Source organism: Aspergillus undulatus (genome assembly GCF_047715775.1).
Source record: "Aspergillus undulatus strain CBS 261.88 unplaced genomic scaffold BDV17scaffold_29, whole genome shotgun sequence".
Classification (NCBI taxonomy): domain Eukaryota; kingdom Fungi; phylum Ascomycota; class Eurotiomycetes; order Eurotiales; family Aspergillaceae; genus Aspergillus; species Aspergillus undulatus.
Window position 1 is genome coordinate 1 of NW_027396633.1, and position 19,600 is coordinate 19,600.

At 49.8% G+C, this 19,600-nt stretch overlaps 4 protein-coding genes across 4 annotated transcripts; 3 read left to right on the top strand and 1 right to left on the bottom strand.

The window, feature by feature from the left end:
* Positions 1 to 109: 109 nt before the first annotated feature.
* On the top strand, positions 110 to 1,334 carry BDV17DRAFT_265011 (putative metalloreductase Fre8). Its single transcript, XM_073758122.1, has 2 exons — positions 110 to 515; positions 573 to 1,334. The coding sequence occupies exons 1-2, from the start codon at positions 206 to 208 to the stop codon at positions 1,115 to 1,117; spliced, it is 855 nt and encodes a 284-aa protein (XP_073614782.1). The 5' UTR covers positions 110 to 205; the 3' UTR covers positions 1,118 to 1,334.
* A 163-nt stretch (positions 1,335 to 1,497) lies between these two features.
* BDV17DRAFT_282196 (uncharacterized protein) lies at positions 1,498 to 8,799 on the top strand (the record flags this gene model as incomplete). Its single annotated transcript, XM_073760164.1, has 8 exons — positions 1,498 to 3,039; positions 3,073 to 3,160; positions 4,227 to 4,260; positions 4,346 to 4,697; positions 4,756 to 5,517; positions 6,649 to 7,236; positions 7,395 to 7,915; positions 7,971 to 8,799. The coding sequence occupies 8 exons, from the start codon at positions 1,498 to 1,500 to the stop codon at positions 8,797 to 8,799; spliced, it is 4,716 nt and encodes a 1,571-aa protein (XP_073614783.1).
* A 431-nt stretch (positions 8,800 to 9,230) lies between these two features.
* Positions 9,231 to 10,827, bottom strand: BDV17DRAFT_265027 (putative cysteine dioxygenase Cdo1). Its single transcript, XM_073758123.1, has 5 exons — positions 10,322 to 10,827; positions 10,069 to 10,140; positions 9,860 to 9,997; positions 9,753 to 9,810; positions 9,231 to 9,686 (listed from the first exon to the last, which is right to left on the bottom strand). Exons 1-5 carry the CDS (start codon positions 10,586 to 10,588, stop codon positions 9,571 to 9,573), a joined length of 651 nt encoding a protein of 216 aa, XP_073614784.1. The 5' UTR covers positions 10,589 to 10,827; the 3' UTR covers positions 9,231 to 9,570.
* A 91-nt stretch (positions 10,828 to 10,918) lies between these two features.
* BDV17DRAFT_265030 (GTP-binding protein RBG1) lies at positions 10,919 to 13,157 on the top strand. The gene is made up of 9 exons (XM_073758124.1): positions 10,919 to 11,145; positions 11,207 to 11,227; positions 11,286 to 11,328; positions 11,391 to 11,465; positions 11,519 to 11,555; positions 11,610 to 11,680; positions 11,737 to 12,074; positions 12,138 to 12,494; positions 12,553 to 13,157. Exons 1-9 carry the CDS (start codon positions 11,125 to 11,127, stop codon positions 12,751 to 12,753), a joined length of 1,164 nt encoding a protein of 387 aa, XP_073614785.1. The 5' UTR covers positions 10,919 to 11,124; the 3' UTR covers positions 12,754 to 13,157.
* Positions 13,158 to 19,600: the final 6,443 nt, after the last annotated feature.

Here is a 19,600-nt window from a genome sequence, read left to right on the forward strand (position 1 = left end):
GTACAATTAGCGTCGGAAGCCGTAATATTAGTCAGGTGATCGGCTAGCGCGGCGTCTCACCCCTAGAACGGTGCCACCTGACCTGTAACCTGATTATTAATTACATCGTGCCAACTTGATGATGAAGTCCACTGGTTGAGTAAATCTTCGACTTTACGCCGAGATACAAGAAGCTTTTTCTGGTTGGAGACTTCTTTTCGGCCACATGTCTCTTGCCTGGCCGTGGCATTTTGTGTCCGTCTCGGATGCGGAGAAGCAACACCGTCGTGAGCTTCTCACTCTCAGAGGATATTACGCCCAGCTGTCAATTCTCTTTGCAATTGTTCTCTACCGATTCTTTATTGCTTTCTTTTCTTCAAATCAGCAACAAAGGAAGCTTGCCGTACGCTCTCGGCAGAAATCGTGGCTCGACGCTCCGCTGTTTAACGGATGGTTTGAGACTCGAAGACAATATCTGGCCTGTCTAATATGGCTCACTGGGCTGCTTAGTCTGTCCATTTGGGACACTGGTGATGGTGAGCGAATTCCTGCTTGATGAGTCCATTCTCAGCGCTAACCATAGCCGTGACCAGACTACTTGCATCTTACCAAGGCGCTAGGCCATGTTGGCCTATCTCAGGTGCCTTTACAGGTCGCCATATCACCGGCATTCTATGTGACATCGACCCCAAGAGCATCATCCCTGTTTTCGGTCCTGACAACTATCCCGCAACCAGAATTGACGGCTTACCATCGTCTTTTCGCCCGTGTGGTCATCTCCCCGTTACTTGTCGGGCACGCGATCCTGTATAGTCTATTTTTCCTGCAGTCAAGCCATCCCGAGTTCAGCTCCTTGTTCGCAAAGCGCATTCTTGACCTGGATGTTCAATTAGGCATTTCTGCAGTGGCCGCTGCTATCGCGATCCTGGTTTTTGCACGACCGAAGGGCACAGCAGGCGGGATGTGGAAGGGCTCTGTCCAAGATAGGCGGCGTGCTTTCTATGCTGTGCATCTGTTGCTTGTGGGTGTCCTTTGCCTTGCGGCGTATTTCCACGTTGCTCAGGCTCGGGCGTTCGTGCTTCAGTCTTTGGTGGCTTTCGTTGTAAATCTTGGATGTTGCTATGCGACAGCAAAATAGATTATTGCGCAAACATGGGTTTATCGGCCGGTGTATATGGGACTAAGACAGCATTCCAGTTGAGAACCATGGTTCTAGACTATGGCATTCAGAAGGCTATCGATCCACCGCTTCGAACTTTAGAACTCAATCATAGATAAACTTGGGCAATGCTAAATCCAAAGTCTCCAAATAAAAGAGAAATTATTGGCTGATATTGAGTGCTGAGCGCTTAGTGCTAAGAAATTACATCACACGTGGGGAACTGTTGATTGTTGATGTTTGGCCTGGCAACCGATTGTTCTGCGTCTCAGCTCTCGAGCCTCACCACCAATATTCCCTCATACATGAGCACTTTGTTTTCAGAGACAGAGACTATGACATAGCTTTCTTAGTTCCCTATGGCCGCGCGATCTCACCGGCTTTTACCCCTACTGTTGACGGGGTTTCTCGTGTGTCTCTCGCTTATCTTCCTAGAAAGGCCCGGCTCCTCCTTGGGCGATCAGAAGAATGTCGCTCCTCTCGCGCCCTCTACCCGTCCATCACCCTCACAACAACCGATTGACATCGTATCCTCGACCGATCCCATTGATAAATATCCGAGCGACGTCCACCCGATAACCGCTCTCGTTCAAGACGCAGAGCAACAATTCAACCAGCTATTGGAGCGCCAATCCAGGACGCTGAACGATGCCGTGAACGAGTACCGCCGACGATACAACATGCACCCTCCGCCGCATTTTGACAAATGGTTCAAGTTCGCTCAGTCAAAGGGCGTTGAGCTGATCGACGAATATGACACTATCTACCACACCTTGCTGCCATTCTGGGCTCTCACGCCCCAAACCGTTCGCGCACGCGCTCGGGAGGCTCTGGGGTACGATAATGGCATGTTTGGGGTTCTCATCAGGGATGGAAAGGTAACAATGGCTGAAGGGCTCGACGAGGAACATGAGTGGCAGCACGAAGCAACACTGGGCATGCTTAAGGACTTCATTCAGTATCTGCCGGACATGGACCTGGTATTTAACGCCCACGATGAACCGCGAGTCATCGTACCCAGCGAGGATCTTGAGAGGTTGGTGGCCAAAGCGAAGGAAAGCGCCATTCCGGATTCTCTCCGGTCACAATCGGTGGTCAATGCATGGTCTGCTCGACCTGACGACCTGAACAAGGGTGATCGCCTTGACGAAGTGCGAACAACTCGTTTCAACAAAATCTCACATCAGCCTGCGTGGACTAGCTCGAGGATATCTTGTCCCGTCGATAGTCCCGTTCGCTCCCTCGATGAGAACCCGCCGGATGACACTGCCGGGTATGCGCACGGAGAGCTGGGCTTCATCTACAACACAACGGCTTTCTCCGATGTGTGCAGTGCCCCTTCCCTACGGAATACATATGGGTTCTTTGACCGACCGAATGTGTTCGCGGTTGTTCATGACCTCTTTCCAGTTTTCTCTCAGAGCAAAGTTTCTACGTTCCAAGACATTCTATATCCGAGCCCGTGGTATTGGGCGAACAAGGTACCCTATGTCAGAGAGAAGGATTTTGCCTGGGAGGAAAAGGCGGATAAGCTATACTGGAGAGGGTCGACAACCGGTGGATTCTCCAAAGGTGGAGGCTGGCGACGGCACCATCGCCAATCAATGGTTAGCAACGTCAATGCTCTTAATAGTGCAAAAATACTCGCCCAATCGGACGACAAGCAATGGGTATCTAAAGAGGTTGACCGCAACAACTATCATGATCTATTTGACGTTCAGTTCACCATGATCGGGCAATGTGATCGAAATGACTGTGCCGCTCAGACCGAATTTTTCAAAGTCACCGAGCCCGCGGATCAGCAAGACGCTTGGGCTTACAGATATCTGGTCGATATTGACGGAAATGCCTTCAGCGGCCGGTACCATGCGTTCCTCGAAAGCAACAGCCTGGTCTGCAAGGTTGCGCTATTTCGCGAATGGCACGATGAAAAGCTCAAGCCTTGGGTTCATTACGTTCCATTGAGCCTGAAGGGAGAGGAATTTGTTGAGACAATGCGCTTCTTCACGTCGGAAGAAGAGGGCAAGATGGCAGCGCCTCGCCTAGCCCAGAAAGGAAAGGATTGGGCACAGAGGTCTCTACGCAATGCAGATATGGAGGTTTGGTTCTTTAGACTTTTACTGGAGTGAGTATCCATTCTTATTATGTACAGAAACGTACAAGCTCTGACAATCGCATACAGGTATGGGCGTTTGGTTGATGACAATAGAGAGAACCTGGGGTTCTATACGTGACATATTTTCTGCACTATACCATCCTTGTCTATATATCCAGCACCTTGACGGTTGCACCACTTTTATACGAATGATGCCATTATGTCCTACTCAAAACCTGTTCAGCTTGCGCTTCCTTTCGGTGATACCTACGTAAATAGATTTCGAGCCCTGAGTCAACTGGATACACGCTGGTGTGCCATGGCATCACGGCAAAAGAGAGGTAAGTAACATATGTATATGTGCCCGGGCTGGAGGTTCCTTTCTTGTACTAGGTACAAATCTCCTTCTGCAGAATATCTGTCAGTTATCATGCTTCTCATTCGACGACCTTTGTCAAAAGCCGCTTCTCAGCCTATAGGATGACGTTGAGAAGCGTCGTGGTGGTGGGGTCTTATATCTACTGCCCCTATTGATAATCAATCGCTTAAGGATCCACTCTAAACATGACGTTTCACGTGAGTGCCCCATATATACTTATAGTCCGTTGCGTGCCCTCTTTTACGTCTCTCGCAACTTTTGAGAATTCTTCCTTCTCACCTGGTCCACTTGATCAAGTCGCCATCTCTAATTACGGAGCTTACAACATCACCTCCCGCTTAGCAACGTCAGGACCTCGGCACCTCCGAGATCTCTCTCCAACGTTCCCACAACACCTCCAGCATGGCGTCCTTGCTGGCAAGGTCACTGAAAACGGCCTTCATTCTGAGCTATGGACTATTCACCATGATAGTTTATGCAGTGAGGGCGATGTATGCTGGTACATTCTTCAAGGAAACAACCGAGAAAGAGACTATAGAGTTGCAGCTCGGTAAGTACACCCCTTTCTGATGTACATCATGTTCGAGACTGGAGCTGACGATCCGCTCCATTAGCTCGCAATCGACTATGGGACCTCTCAAAACAGTGGTCGACTCTCTCTCACCAAATTCCATACTTTGAAAAACGGATTCAAATTCCATTATGTTTGCAATAACCCTAATGCCGCCACCAGCGCCAGCAAACCCTTGGTTGTCTTCATTCACGGATTCCCTGACAGTTGGGTAATATGGCGCCATGTTCTTAGCACAGAATCACTTCAGGGTGCGGCTACCCTAGTTGCCGTTGATCTGCCTGGCTACGGAGGTTCCGAAAGTCTGGACAGATACTCAGCTACCGCGGTGCTCGAGAACCTTACCGAATTCATCATCGCCATGAGGACAAAGTATGGCATCGATAGCTCTACTGCTATTAGCCAGCAGAGAACCATTGTTGTCGGCCATGACTGGGGCTGTGTGCTTTCTTTGCGACTGGCAGCCGATGCTCCCCAGCTCGCTGATAGGTTTATCCTGACCAACGGACCACTTGTGAGTATTGACAACGAAATGGTGCGGCATATCATAAGTGGCTAAATATGATTCTTAGATCCCTCTGGCTGTCTCCAATATCAGTCGACGGCTGTCCTCCTCGTTGAAAATGTTCAAGTCCTTCCTGCGTTCACCAATCCGCCAGCATTCACTGCTATTCAATGCGGCTAAAACATTAAAGCCAATTCTTCGTCAAATGCGGAGTTCGGGATATATCTTCGTCTTTCAACTGCCTCCGACCTTGGTTGAATACGTCGGCAGTGGAGGGAATCAATCGTTTTTGAAGGCCATTCACAGACTGTCCTACGGCAACCAGCCTTACTCCGTTACTGACGCTGCAGAGTGCATGGCAGGCACAATCGGCCCTTCAATCAACGAGGGAAAGACACAGACTGTCGATGGCGAGAAATATGCCGACTCCGCGGTGACTAGGCGAGCAAACTCCAATTTCGTCGAAATGTCCAGCTACTACCGTGACGGCACCGGCCTTGCTCGCTGGAAGAAGTCTATTGAAACAATAACCAGCCTGTACGGCATTACGCAAGAGGGAAGCCAACGCACTGGAAGCGGCGCAGGAATATTCGATGATGGGCCAGCGGGCGCGCTGAAGGCTAGTACGACCATCATTTGGGGCAAGACAGACCACGCGCTCGTTCGGGAGCTATGCCTTGACGGCGTCTCGGATTACCTCTGCCGTGGGAGTCAGGTCATTGAGCTTCAAAACACCGCACATTGGACTCCGCTGGAGCGAGAGGGCGGGATAGCATTGGGTAAAGCGGTCGAATGGGCTGTGAATGGTGAGCGCGAGGATATTGGAGCGGTTATTGAGGCTTGTTATCCGAAAGCGTCAGTGACGATTAGAAAATGAGCGGTTCAATTATGGTGCAACCTCATTTATTGCTACCCCTCTAGTTCATATCTTTATTCTTTCTGCAGTTTTGGAACATAAATTTCGCGTTTCTGCTTGTTCAATGTTTTGATTTCATGTCACTCAGGCGGCGATTGCTTGATAGACTGCGGTTCCCCCAAAGTGCTTAGGTATGCTGGCAAACACCTTGATAACGTTCTATGATAGCGCTATGTTTCGGGCGAAACTAATATCAGCAAATTAAGATTAGATGATTGATATGTCCTGGTGCATATGAATGCAGAGGTCAAAGCTTTAGGTAGGCAGTCCCAGGAGGTCATCCCAGCCGGCTGTGTCATCTTTGTCTCTCCCCTTCCCGCCTCGAACCACCCCCTTCCATGATCTCCTCAACTGCTCCCATTTACCTCGGAATCGAGTATCCCTAGTCCTGACAATCTCAACGGAGATGACGCAGAGCAATTCTCATAGCGCATCATAGCTGAGTCTCTTGTGACCAACCCTGCTAAGGCGGGCGGGGTTGCTCCCGTCATAACGCGCTTCCCGTGAGGGGAAACGGCCTTCTGCTCTCCACAATCCCCAGCTTTACTGCTCTCTCCTTTCAACTTGAGTCCAGCCTCGAGGAACTTGGATCTTCTTTCTTTTCTCTTTGATCTTTGTTTTCGCTTTGGTATATCGACTTCTTGGGTCATTTTCAGCCTTCAATCGCATTCGGGATGGTCGACCAGGAGGGTGCAGTCTATTGCACTGTAGGTACCCCAACTTGAGCTCTCGTGCCCATTGCAGATCGTTTAACCTGAATACAGCTACTTTTGAGCGATAACTACCTACCTGGTAAGTGAACAGAGCGAACAGTCACCCAGCAAACATCAATTTCTGATACTAACCCACTTGCTTTGTACCTAGGCGCCGTGGTTCTTGCCCACTCATTGCGCGACAATGGCTCCAAGGCTAAGTTGGTCGCTCTATACACGCCTGACACATTGCAGCCCGCCACGATAAATGAGCTTCAGGTGCGTGCTTTCGTTCTTGGTAGATATGAAGCAGTGTTCATATCCACAGGCATCCCTAACTCAGCTGGCTTAGACTGTCTACGATGAGCTCATTCCTGTGTACCGGATGACGAATCACACGCCAGCGAACTTGTGGCTCATGGAACGTCCTGATCTGATTGCTACTTTTACGAAAGTTGAGCTATGGCGACAAACCCAGTTCAAGCGCATCGTATACATTGACGCCGATGTGGTATCCGTCAGGGCTCCGGATGAGCTTCTGGATCTGGATGCTGACTTCGCCGCTGTCCCAGATGTCGGCTGGCCCGATTGCTTCAACAGCGGTGTTATGGTGCTGCGACCAAACATGCAAGATTACTTTGCCCTGAAAGCTCTTGCGGAAAGAGGTATCAGCTTTGATGGAGCCGACCAGGGCTTACTGAATATGCATTTCCGAGATTGGCATCGGCTCAGCTTTACGTACAACTGTACGCCCAGCGCGAATTATCAGTATATCCCGGCATACAAACATTTTCAGAGTACGATCAGCCTGATACATTTCATTGGATCTCAAAAGCCTTGGAATATGCCGAGACAGGTGGCACCTTTGGATTCGCCTTATAATCAGCTACTCGGGAGATGGTGGACTATCTACGATCGGCATTACCAAGCTATGACCGTTGTGAGTTACGCAGCTGCTGACTGTCCTCAATCTTAATGGCCATTGGAGTCGGACTGAACTGATTACGTCCCTAGGAACAAATCCCGCCGCAAATTCATTATCAAGGTGATTTTACATCTGACGCGCACGCTCAATCTTCCTCAGACACTGTGCGACAGGAGCATTACGAACCGGCGACTCCTATCCCATCAACAGTATTTCAGTTTGACCAACAACCATCTCAAGAACCTTCTCAACCATATCCTCCATCAAACCCACAGCTAGAACGCCAAACGCGAGAGGACGTCTCTCATGAATCTTCCCAATTGTCCCATCCTCCGGAAACGAGTAGCGCACGTGCCCCTACGGATCAGCCACACTATCATCATGAAGAGCATCATAGCGAGCAAACCCCTCATGAGCCCATTATCAGTGTGGTTCCGCAGTATGTCCGGGGAGAAGAGCACGTAAGGGCTTATATACATCAACATCCTCACCGAGAACACAGCCATCATTCTGCACCGCATCGCCCAGTACAAGAACATATCTTACCTCCAGAGGTTACTCAGTCATCACACCACAGCGATTCCCAGGATCAACCACAAGCGCCCATCGAGCCACAACGAGCACCATCACCCCAGCCGCCACCCCAGGAAGAACCTATATTCGAAGCACCTAAAGCAGAATGGGATGCTTCTAGGTGAGATGATTCTCTCGCTAACTTTTCTTAAAGAAATTGCTAACTCCTACTTCAGGGAACCGCCTCCATTACATTCAAAGCCAGAAGGAATCGCATTAGAGACAAAAACCTATACCATGTCCGACGATCACCAGCTATTCCAGCCTCCAGCATCTTATCCAGAAGCACCAAAAAACATGTACTATCAGGTCCCAGTGACAAAACCAGAGCCGCAGAAACTTACTCAATTATTCCCATGGGAAACGAACGCACCAAAACCCACTAGAGTTTTCCCTAATGAGGAACGACAACCCTTATCCATTGCCTCCCCTACATCCACCAAAGAGGACTCGAAGACATCTGAGTTTTCCCGCCCAACGTCCTGGACATCAGACGTACCCAGTTTACCAAGCGAGTCATGGGACACATACTCTCGCTCCAACGCATGGGATGAAGTCCCCGAAATCCAGCAATACATCCAGTCAATTCAACAAGCCCGCAAAGCCCGAGTCCAAGTTCTCTCAGGCGGACCCGGCCAGGCGAAACCCACATCATCCACAACCCCAACCCAACAATCAACCACCAGCACAAGAGGCGGCCCAAACCACGGTCCCGAAACAAACCTGAGCATAAACATCGGCACCCGCATAACTGACTTCCCCAGCGAAGTCGAACGCCCCAGCCTTCCTGTAACCCCGGCGCCCATCCAGCGCGGCCCAGCCCTAGGCAGTCCAGACGAATACACAACGTCCGATCTTCCCGCCGCAAAAGGCGTGCCGAGCCAGGAGGAATGGGTGGGTCTCACGGTTGATGTACTTTTGCACCTCCTTCGAGCGACGTACTTATACTGGGAGTTTACAGAATCCTTCAGTCCGGCTCGAAGACCTGCGGCGCCGGCAAGATAATATTTTTGACTTGGATGGTGGGAATGCGGAGTCGCTTGTTGAGCGGCTTGGGAGGGTTCCTGGGAAAGATGGGAAGCGTGTGAAAGATGGGTGATCGATCATGGGATATATTATGACTGGTCCTTAATGGGATTTGCTTGGTTCACGTTCAACTTATGTTTTCTGCTTCTCGTCATGTGTTTGCGTTTCAGTCTCGTTGCATTTATGAGAATTGTTTTGCTTGTATTTTGCTTGCGCATCAGGTTTGCATCATGCATCAACCATGTACTATACTACCTCTTTTCATACAAGGCATGTTGCCTTTCTACTATGCATCGTTTTCATGTGGACACAGACTGCATCAGCATTGAGTCAGTATTTCTTTTTTCTTTTCTTTTCTTTTTTCTTTTTTTTTGGCAATGAACAGCGCGAGATTAGGTTGAAGCCACGTATCACTCTATCCTTTAGGATGTATCTTGGTATTCAATGATAATAATAAGAGAGAATGCTATGTAATCCTAGACAAGCAAACGAAGAACCAAGAGCAAGAACCAAAAGCCTGTTCGGCGGTGTTAATGATGATCGTTAGTACTAAGATAGACGCCAAATGCCACAGAAGCCCAGGTTCTGTATCTAATAATGGTCTTAGCCATGGTATCCAAGAAGCCCTAGGCTGAGTAGGGGGTTGAACGATTATAACGTTACTAGGAGCGAGGAGTGTTGAACATCGCGGGAGGTGGGGAATATGAGCTCATGGAGGAGGACCGAGGAGGTCGTTGGGATTTTCTGGGATTACGTCCGCTTCCCTCGAATAGAATAGAAATGTGACTGTTTGATGTGGCATGCCTTGCCGGACTTTTCGTCAAACACGGAGAAACCGTAGTTTGCGGCGTTCGGTGGCGTGTAAACTAGGCAGGTAAGGCTCTGTGTGAAATATCGAGGGCTGGAATCTAGAAAACTGCGGGAATACATACGGTGTAGGGATATGGCCATCTCGTTCGGATTTGGGTTATGAATCTTATGCAGGCCCAACTTCAAAAGTCAGCCAATGTTTCAAGGTCGATGGGGACATTCAACGAACCTTGTCGGACATGTAAGTTACTTGATTCTCGCCATATGTGGTCACCTTCGTAACCTCAGGAGGCGATGACTGTCCATGTTCCACTTTATCCTGGTCTGGCCATGTATATAGAGTTTCTTGAAGAGTGCCTTTCAGGATCTGGTCAAGATGAGATGGGGTTATTAGTCTAGAACGACGAAGCCCGAAGCAAAGACAAGAACTAGATATACCTTCATTACGCAGTGCGCATTAGCATGGTCGTGAATAGCACTTCCTCGTCCCGGACTCCAAACTAGAATCAACTAAAAATAATCAGCAGGCGTAAGTAAATATGCACCCAGTTATCTCCCCGCTCGGATATCTATGCGCAACAGCGTCATGCGTATGTAAAGTGACGGTGAAAAGAGCTGCATCGAGCACAATATGGGCTTAATGGAGGTAGAATAGATAGCAATTGGCGGTGAAGAAATAGGAGACACTCACCAAGTTACTCTTTCCATTTCCTTCGTCGATAAGGTTCCGGGTGTAGGTCTTGTTGGTATCCCCCAGAGCAAAAGGAGCCCAGTCCTCTTCATTTGAGTTATAAAGCTCCATCAAGCGCTGGATATCGAGAGGGTCGACATCGTCAGAGTCAAGTCCGGAGCTGGGCCCGAGAGCTATACTGAGGTCTTGGACGAGCTCTTCGAAGGCGTTGCTGGAAGAGTTCCCGGAGACTGAGGAGGATGTTGATCCGGATTTGAGGTATGGCATATTGACACTTCCACTGCTGTGCTCTATCAGGCTCAATGACCAAGGGTTCTTCGATTGTTTGTAGATTGAGTCGGACTATCGGATGGAGGGAAGAATAGTCGAAGGAGAGAAAGGGATGAGGGAGAGGGAGGACGGTGAAAGAGAGCGGACACGTCGGTAAATTTCAGATATGAGCTGCATGAACGATGAAACAGACGAGTAACACGGCCGAGTGTACGTAACCACAACCTGGATGTAGAAGTAGAGGACCTTAGAAGGAACGAGGTGCATCAACTGATCTCGCCACGCCCGACGATAAGCGATAAGAGTTTGTGCCTTGTGGCCTCAGGCAGAAGTGCTCTCCGCCCAGAGCGGGCAACTAATCAGGTGGCGGCCACAAATTTAAAGATTGATCCGTCCCCGCCATCACCATCATCTTCCCCTCCTCCAGAGCTTGTTCTTAGCGGGCGTCTTAGCGAGCGAGGTTATATCCGATTTGTCTTACTACGTCATTTCTTTTCCTATACGAGGAGGTTATCTCGTACCAATCCGTCACAATGTCGACTACAGTGGAAAAGGTCACAAGGTTCTCGATTACCCTCTTGCAAGCAGAAAGCTAACCGCGGCGCGGACGTTTAGATTAAGCAAGTTGAGGATGAGGTTAGCTTCCGGCTTCGAATATCTATCTTTCGCAAACGCATATTGACTCCTACTTCAGATGGCGCGGACGCAGAAGAACAAGAATACTTCGTATCACTTGGGTATGACATCGTTGGCAGATATATTCATCGAGGGAAGCCGGTAGCTAATGGAGTGACTACAGGACAGCTGAAGGCCAAACTCGCTAAGCTCAAGCGTGAACTTTTGACACCGTCAGGTGGCGGCGGTGGCGGCGGTGGTAAGTAGTCTCTTGGTCGTCGAATTGGGCTGGACTAATATAATCATTCATAGCGGGTTTCGACGTTGCTCGTACCGGTGTCGCTAGTGTGTACGTTCTTGCTTATCGACCTTTGCAGTCGTGACAAATGCTGACATAGGGAAGTGGTTTCATCGGATTCCCGTCTGTCGGAAAAAGTACTCTCATGAGCAAGTTGACCGGCCAACATTCGGAAGGTATGTGTAAACAACGCATAATCTTACAGACGGCTGCTAACGGGACCTTTCCATAGCCGCGGCCTACGAGTTCACAACCCTGACGACTGTCCCCGGACAGGTTATGTACAACGGCGCGAAGATCCAGATTCTAGACCTGCCTGGTATTATTCAAGGTGCCAAGGATGGTAAAGGTCGTGGTCGACAGGTTATTGCTGTGTCCAAGACTTGCCATCTTATCTTCATTGTACTCGATGTCAATAAGCCACTGGTCGACAAGAAAGTGATTGAGAATGAATTGGAGGGATTTGGTATCAGAATTAACAAGCAACCCCCCAACATTGTCTTCAAGAAGAAAGACAAAGGTGGCATTGCAATCACGAACACTGTGCCATTGACGCATATCGATCACGATGTTGGTGTCTTCCCAAGTTATGGGTGCTATATCGGTGACTGACAGGATATTCAAAACCTACAGGAGATCAAGGCCGTCATGAGCGAATACAAGATATCGTCCGCAGATATCTCTATTCGATGCGATGCAACAATTGATGACCTCATTGATGTCCTCGAAGCCAAAAGTCGCGCATATATTCCAGTTGTTTACGCTTTAAACAAGATCGATGCCATCACTATTGAGGAGCTGGATCTCTTATATCGAATTCCTAATGCTGTCCCAATCAGCTCCGAGCACGGCTGGAATATCGACGAGCTTTTGGAAATGATGTGGGAGAAGCTCAACCTCCGACGAGTCTACACAAAGCCGAAGGGCAAGGCCCCTGACTATACCGCCCCTGTTGTGCTCAGGTCAACTGCCTGCACCGTCGAGGACTTCGTATGACCCTCTTGCTCCTTATTTTTCTAGCATCCATGGTTCGCTGACTCGCATATAGTGTAACTCCATTCATCGAACAATTAAGGATCAGTTCAAACAAGCTGTTGTTTATGGAAAGTCCGTCAAACATCAACCCCAGCGTGTTGGTCTCACCCACGAGTTGGCTGATGAAGATATTGGTTTGTCGCTCCTCCATGGAAGATTCATTGGGACTCTCAGAACTGACGGTGTAACTATAGTCACGATTATCAAGCGGTAAATGGTACCCACATTCTTTAACACTAGGGTGGTCGTCCGGACACAAACAAACTGCGACGAACCGCGTCGAGAAAGGTGAGCGGACTGCGTGCCAGGGGTGCTTTCGCAAAGGATTCTATGTATATGAGTCCTGACCCTTGTGACAACTTCCTGCAAGATAGTAAGTATGGGGTTGATTGGAGGGGATGATTCGCGCACGGGCAGCAAGCTGTTAAAAGTCGCTTGGTCCTGCAAGATCACTCTAGCTAGCCTTGGGGTACCTGCACAGGCTGCACTGCGACTGAGACTGCATTATACCTCTGCTACCCGACGTGATGCGCAATCAGTCCTCAGCGCAAACATGTGTGAGGAAGGCATGAGAAGCTTGCTAGATTCGAGAGCTACTCTAACTGACGGTTTTCCTTGGTGAGCAGTACATAGTCCTGCTGCCATTTATTTCTTTCTCATTTGTTCTAGTTCAACGTTCGAGGTGCTCTTGGACCATGCAAAGATCCGAATCCTCCGGAAGTCAAAATGCAATTGAAGTTCTAGATCTCAGCCCAGGATTTCTGAACGAGTAGGGCCCTACTCAAGCTCCGATACCGTATTCTCAAATTTTGCTTCTGAGCACGCTTTGGCCCCCGATCGATGAAACAAAACAAATAACAGCAGCTGGCAATGTCACGTTCGTCTACCAATGACCGTGGAAGGCGATCGACAAATGTTCAGCCTGAGCTATCGTAGACGAAGCCCAATATAGGAATTCGAGATCCAGGGCAGTGAGCTTTCGCAAACATATGATCGGGGTTGATCAGCCTCGTACAAGAGGACTACAGACACAGATGCACTGTTGCATCTTCAGCGTACTCACGCGGCTTTGGTCGTGTACATATGTTGCCCTGTCGTACGGGACTTCGACTATACAGTGCACAGTGAGGATAGAGCCCCTGGTCGGGATTTAGGAGATTGTCCCAGTATCTCCTCTGCATACTTATGCATGTCGGCCCCAGCAGGTTGGACACAAATCATTTCAAACTGTACAGACTCAACTCTGGGGCAGCTCTCGAAGCTCGCATTTCCTGCAAGGCTGCGACTCCGCCACGGCGCTGCAGGCCGACAGGGTCCAGGGTACCTGCTTAGCTTAGGCACAGTACGGAGGCGTGCACAAAAAGTTTTGGCCGCAAGTGAGTTGTAACCACGTGACCTTAAACCAATGGTAGCCCAGCTTGGGGTCGAGCGTAAACTGTGATTAGCTGTATGGCACGTGATTTTACACTGCCACCGGCAAAAGCTTTGGTGCACACCTCCGTAGACGGAATCCTAAGCCGCCTGCAGGAGGAATCAGTACTCTTTGGCTTCTCATTCGCCTTTGGGGAGAAATGTCGTTTACCGTATTTATTACGGTATTAACTATCGTGAGGGGTCCAATTTAGTTCTGCTCTTGACCTTGGGGTTGGACCCAAGATGGCGGCCCTACTTCGGTACAATCGACTCGCCTTCGAAAGTAAGACTGTTTGTCGTTCCCATCGAAACTCATGTGAATCTAGAACTCGCCGCAATAAGGTTACGACAAGAATGACGTGCATTGAAACTGGAGTTCAGAGTTTGATCGGGGGTTCTTAACTTCAAACTCTCCCGAATTAAATTAGCCCTCGAAGTGCGCCTCTTAGCCCACTCAGAATCGAGTCTAGAAAGTCAACGCTGATCGATGAGTCCTTCCTAAAAGAGATCGTCATTCTCAGAGTCAGGGCTATTCGGATCATCTTCATCAGTCATAGCTCCCCGGGGACCTATCAATTACACCAGGAATTATCTTTGCCATGGTACCTCCATCAACCGCGAATCAGGCAATCCATCTCCGGGGAGAGTCGCGATTCAAGACTTGATTCACGCGGGGAATTTTCTCACCGACTCCGGCGGATATGATCCTGTTCCTTACGGAGTATGCAAGGGAATGGAGACTGGAGTCGCCTTGCTGCTCAAGTCACACTTTGTCGTTCCAGAGCTCTGCCCTATGTATGCGCCAAAAATCACCTTGACACAACGTCACGAATACACAACCTCGTCCAGTTTCCAAAGTATATCCACGGGTAAGTTTTGTATTAACATTACGCGATATTAATGAGTGTTTGAAGATCCATATGGTGTCTTCGGACGGCAGAGATGGCCATCGGATTGGGTGCCTGACCCTGACAATCAAGTTAGGTACCAAAGCAGGTACACAGTCTGTTCAAGGTGTGCTTCCCTTATGCCGTCTTGAAGTGAAGCTGCCCTGATGAGTCTGGATACCGCGGGAACGTCGCTTGGGTTTCTTTTTGCCTTGGATATCGCGGATCCTGCGGGCTAGGCTCATACCGAGTAATAGATTCGGAGTCGGCTAAGTGGTTGCGCCTCCGACAATGCTCATTGCACTTGTACAAAGGACTCCGTGAAAAAGAGAGAAAGAAGTACCGAAATGCATGAGCAGACAATTCAATGATTGGTCATGGTCGCTTGGCTCGCGGTATCGAAGGTTTCGTGAGACATGTCGATTTGTCTATATTGACTCGACTCATCTGCGGCCAGATCTGGGCCTGATCAATTGTCATACCATAGTGCAGCGGGTAGTCCTCTTGGTCGCCTGATGCCATTAATCCTCGAGGATTCAAGCGAGATCGGCCTGGCTAAATTTTCTTAGCACGACCGAATATATAACAGATAGTATTATCGACGGCTAACGAGATGACGACAACGCAGCCCCGCTCTAGATGGCCTCGGCAGCCGAACTGTCTGGATGAGCATGCAGATTAGGGTACACTTTGTATTATTAGCGGCCCTCGATAACATATATCTTTCTGCATACTGGGGATATTAACCTATCGATTATAGGGTGCTCAATAAGGCAAACTGACATGCTGCCATGGAGTCGTACCTGGCAGATCTATTCTTGGAAATATACTGATGTCGTTCTACAAAGTACTCCCGCTGTGAGAGCCAGGGAGCAGCGACAAGAGGTCAAGCAAGTCGGCAACCACGGAGTAGCGGTCGGATATGTGCTCTGCAGTTACAGCTCTCACCAGATCAATATCCGCATACGCCGTACTTTATTCCGAAGTTTAAGCCGCGGGCTTTAAGGTGGTGTAACTCGGCGCAGTTTCTGGAAGACGACGAGGACGAGTGTTTCTCTTGCATCTCGACATCCGACTGGTTGTTGTTCTTTGTCAAGATCGAGCGACGTTGCGAGCATGTCTCGTATCCATCAGACGGATTGATAACCCCTCCAGTCCTCAGAAGTCTCCCGAGGTTCGCAATCCTCACTACCCTGTTGTGGAAATGGTATCCGCCGACTTTGGACCTGAACCAATGGTAGACTACACTGTAGTCTGAACATCTGAAGCAAATCTGACTCAAAGCGTTCGATACTCTTGATCTGATACAAGACATTCAACAAGGAGGCTTTAGCCGCCAACAACCTCGGATGACCCAGGGGGCCTTGGCAAGGAGATAACTCAGACCTAACGCCTTACCTATAGAGGCGCGGAAGCCACAATCAGCACTGCTTCTGAGACAGGCGTGACATAGAGAGTAAAATACTCGCGGTCTATCGATCTCGGTAACTGACCTGGCTGATAGCTCTCGTGGTCAGCCGGAATGCAGGCCAGACCACTCATTGGAGGCAACCCTGGTCACGTTTCCGCCAACAGAATTACCCGATCAGGATGAAGCGCGGCTCCTTGACACCCTAATGGCTGGCTGCTTAAGCCCCAGTAAGGCTGCCCACGCCACCGAGACATCAGCTCCCTGAATTGCATTTACACATCGTCTCAGTCAGAATCGTCAGGTACGAACACCCAACTAGACGAATAGGATGAGATTTTGGGTCAGGAACGTGGAGATATGACCGGGGATCCCGGCTCAGAGAAGGCTCAGTTGCGATACTCAGACGGCGTATTGTAATTGTCGAAAGAAACCTGCAAATACTGTGACTATCAAGATTGTAGCTTAAACTGGCGGCCCGGAGTGGACCGCAGCGGGCCTTGTGGAGCATGGGGTCCTAGCTCTGTTGAATTCGATCAAGCCCAACCTTCAAGGTTGAAAGGCTCCAGCCAGCGCTAAACTGACTTTGTCTCTCTAGTGTTACCCTCTGAAGGAACCATGCTTCCTGTGCCTTTCATGATAGGCCGAGCCTCCTTTCCAATCCTCGGTCAGCGTTCGTTGCGAATAAGAAATTGAAATCATTTCAGGGCTCCTGATTCGTGTGAGGGCTTTCCCTCTCTTATGACAAAGTACGATGGTCGCAGATCAGGCTTACTTTATGGTTAGACTGGTTAACTTATCAGCTTGACAAACGCTAGTCCAGACTGGGCTCTTGATGGAGGATTTCAACCTGAGTACCGAGAGTGAGCTCTTCCGCCGCTCTCGGCCTTCAAGCAGGGAGGGGATCATTTCAGGCCCGGATGGATATCATCGTTGCCTCTCCCATCACGCTGCTGCGCAAAATCTGACAAGCTCGAGCCTCGATGTGTCGATAGGCCGCCAATTAGGGTCTTAGTTCTTGCCGCTCCCTCGAAAATGCAATCGAACGCTGATAAAGAGAACGACTGGCCGGCCCATTAATTCCTCGACGCCTCAGAAAGGTTGTTTTCTGATGGATAAAAGCGCCTCTCTATCTTTAAGCCGGTCTTCACATGCCCGTGGCACTCCGTTGACCATCCGATTGACAAAACATTGGAGCTTTGTGTATGTATGACTTGCTCATGATGGAAGCGACTGCCCCTCAGTAACGACGATTTTGACTCAACTGTATTTTCGAGCCCGCGCAGATTGCAAAGTAAACGTCTTCCTTCCGGTATGTCATGCGGGCTTTAAGTTCACCGGTCTCCCGCGATCCGCTCCCCGTCCGTCGAAAGCGCAAGACTCATCTTGGGCTTCTCAGCTAAGTCCTTCACGGGGAATGTATCCGTGAGCTCAGCGAGTTATGGCGCTAGATTTCTTGACCGAGGACGATCGTCTCCTACAATTTCAGTTTTGATCTTCACGCCTGATGGGTGGAGTTGCTGGAGTTACACCGCGAGGGACCGTGTCATACAGTCATACAGACACTATGAGATTATGTAATAGCGGCAAGCTGGCCGCCAGAAGCGGGAAATGCGTCAGAAGGCAAAGAGGAGAGAGAAGGGGAGAAAGGGGGAGATAATTGCATTATGATGGCGATGGCGGGCAGCTTTCTGTGGTTCGCAGCTCGCTCTCGGATTAAATCATTCCTTGTTCAGCCCTTGTTCGGCTCTACTGAAATCGATATCCTCGAGTCAAGGCCTCAGAAGGCTCAAGCCTCAGCGACATGGCCTTCGGTGTAACCGCCAGAGTCAGTATACAATCAAACGGTACCTGACACGGCGCAGGACGCACGCAGTGGTCACGTACTGTACGAATGCCGTATTTGCACAGAAACAGATCCTTGCTCTTCAATCTGGAGTGAGCCAATCAGCTCTAGCCTCCCCCACCATTTCTGCTGCAGAGGATTTGGGCGTGGCCAATGGGGGCCCAGAAGAGCGACTCTTCGTTCCTGTTCGCTCTCTGCACCCGCTGTAATTTCAAGAGAGCAGAAATAATCTAATTCAGAATCCAGAAGAGAATAGCCGGGGTAGCACGAGAGGTACCATCCGGCCTCTCCATCTTCCACCATCCACCATCCACAGCTGTCGAGCCCAATCGCAGCCCTGGTCCGACTACCCAAGCGTCTGTCGTATACTACCAGTCTACCACTGCCACTTCTCCTCTTCAATCGTACTTCAGGGCAGATGCCTTTTCTTTTTTGTGATCGGCCGTCCAGAGCCACAGTGACCAGTCCCTTCCGTTTTTAAAACTCAGTCCATGCCTTATTCTTGCTGTTCCTCCCCCCGCCTCTTCTGCTCCTTCTTTCCCTGTACACAGGCATTCTTGTATGCATACACTACTCCTTTTGCCTTGCGATAACTCTGCTTAGTTCTTCTCATGACTCTCTAACCTGCTCTTTTGATCCTGCTCCTGCTCCTGTCCGTTGTATATCTGCTGCTCAATGCCGAACATGTATAATCTGCTTGGTCTTTACTTGTCTTGGCTCTAGACTGCTTTTGCTCCCCCGACTCCTCCTACTCCTACTCCTGCTCGTACCGGCCTTTCCTTCTTTGCTTTTTCTTCATCCTCCTCGTTTCCCCTCACGCGTCTCTCTCTTCCTCTCTGAGGCGCAGCTTATAGTCCGCCATCTCCTCCGCCGACTCTCACCCTTTCTCTCCCTTTGACTCCTTCCGCCTTGCCTCGCACTGTCTCCCCAGCTCTCAGCCATGGACGCGGAGACTCCTCATCCGCACGACAGTGGCTTCACACAGCTGCCCTGGGCGGACATGGGCGACTTCCATCCAACTCAGCAACACTCGCCGCCAATGGAATATCACGGTTTCCATTACGGAACAGTGCCAATGGATGCCTCGTACCCGGTCACAATACCGCCACCTTATGCGCCGCTGCCGATGACTGTGCCTTCCAACGCCTGGCCGAGTATGCTTACGCCTGCGAGTCAACCGCCTTTCCAGGCACCAGAGCTTCCGGTGACTGCCGCGGTTCCAATCGCCCCTTCTGTCTCGCCAATTGCTCCAGCTCCGCCGCCTAGGAGGTCATCTACGGGTAACTCGACGCCGCGGAAAACCCTCACTGATGAGGACCGGCGGCGGATGTGTGAATATGCTGAGGCGTACCCAAACGCTAAGCAAACTGAAATCGCATGTGAGTCCCTGTTTGCACTTTTTCTCCGGCTCAGGACCAGAGAGAGACTAATTATTGGCAGCTAAATTTGGTGTTGAACGAAGGTAAAGTGAATTGCATCTGCAGGATAAGGCCGACGTCTTCTGACA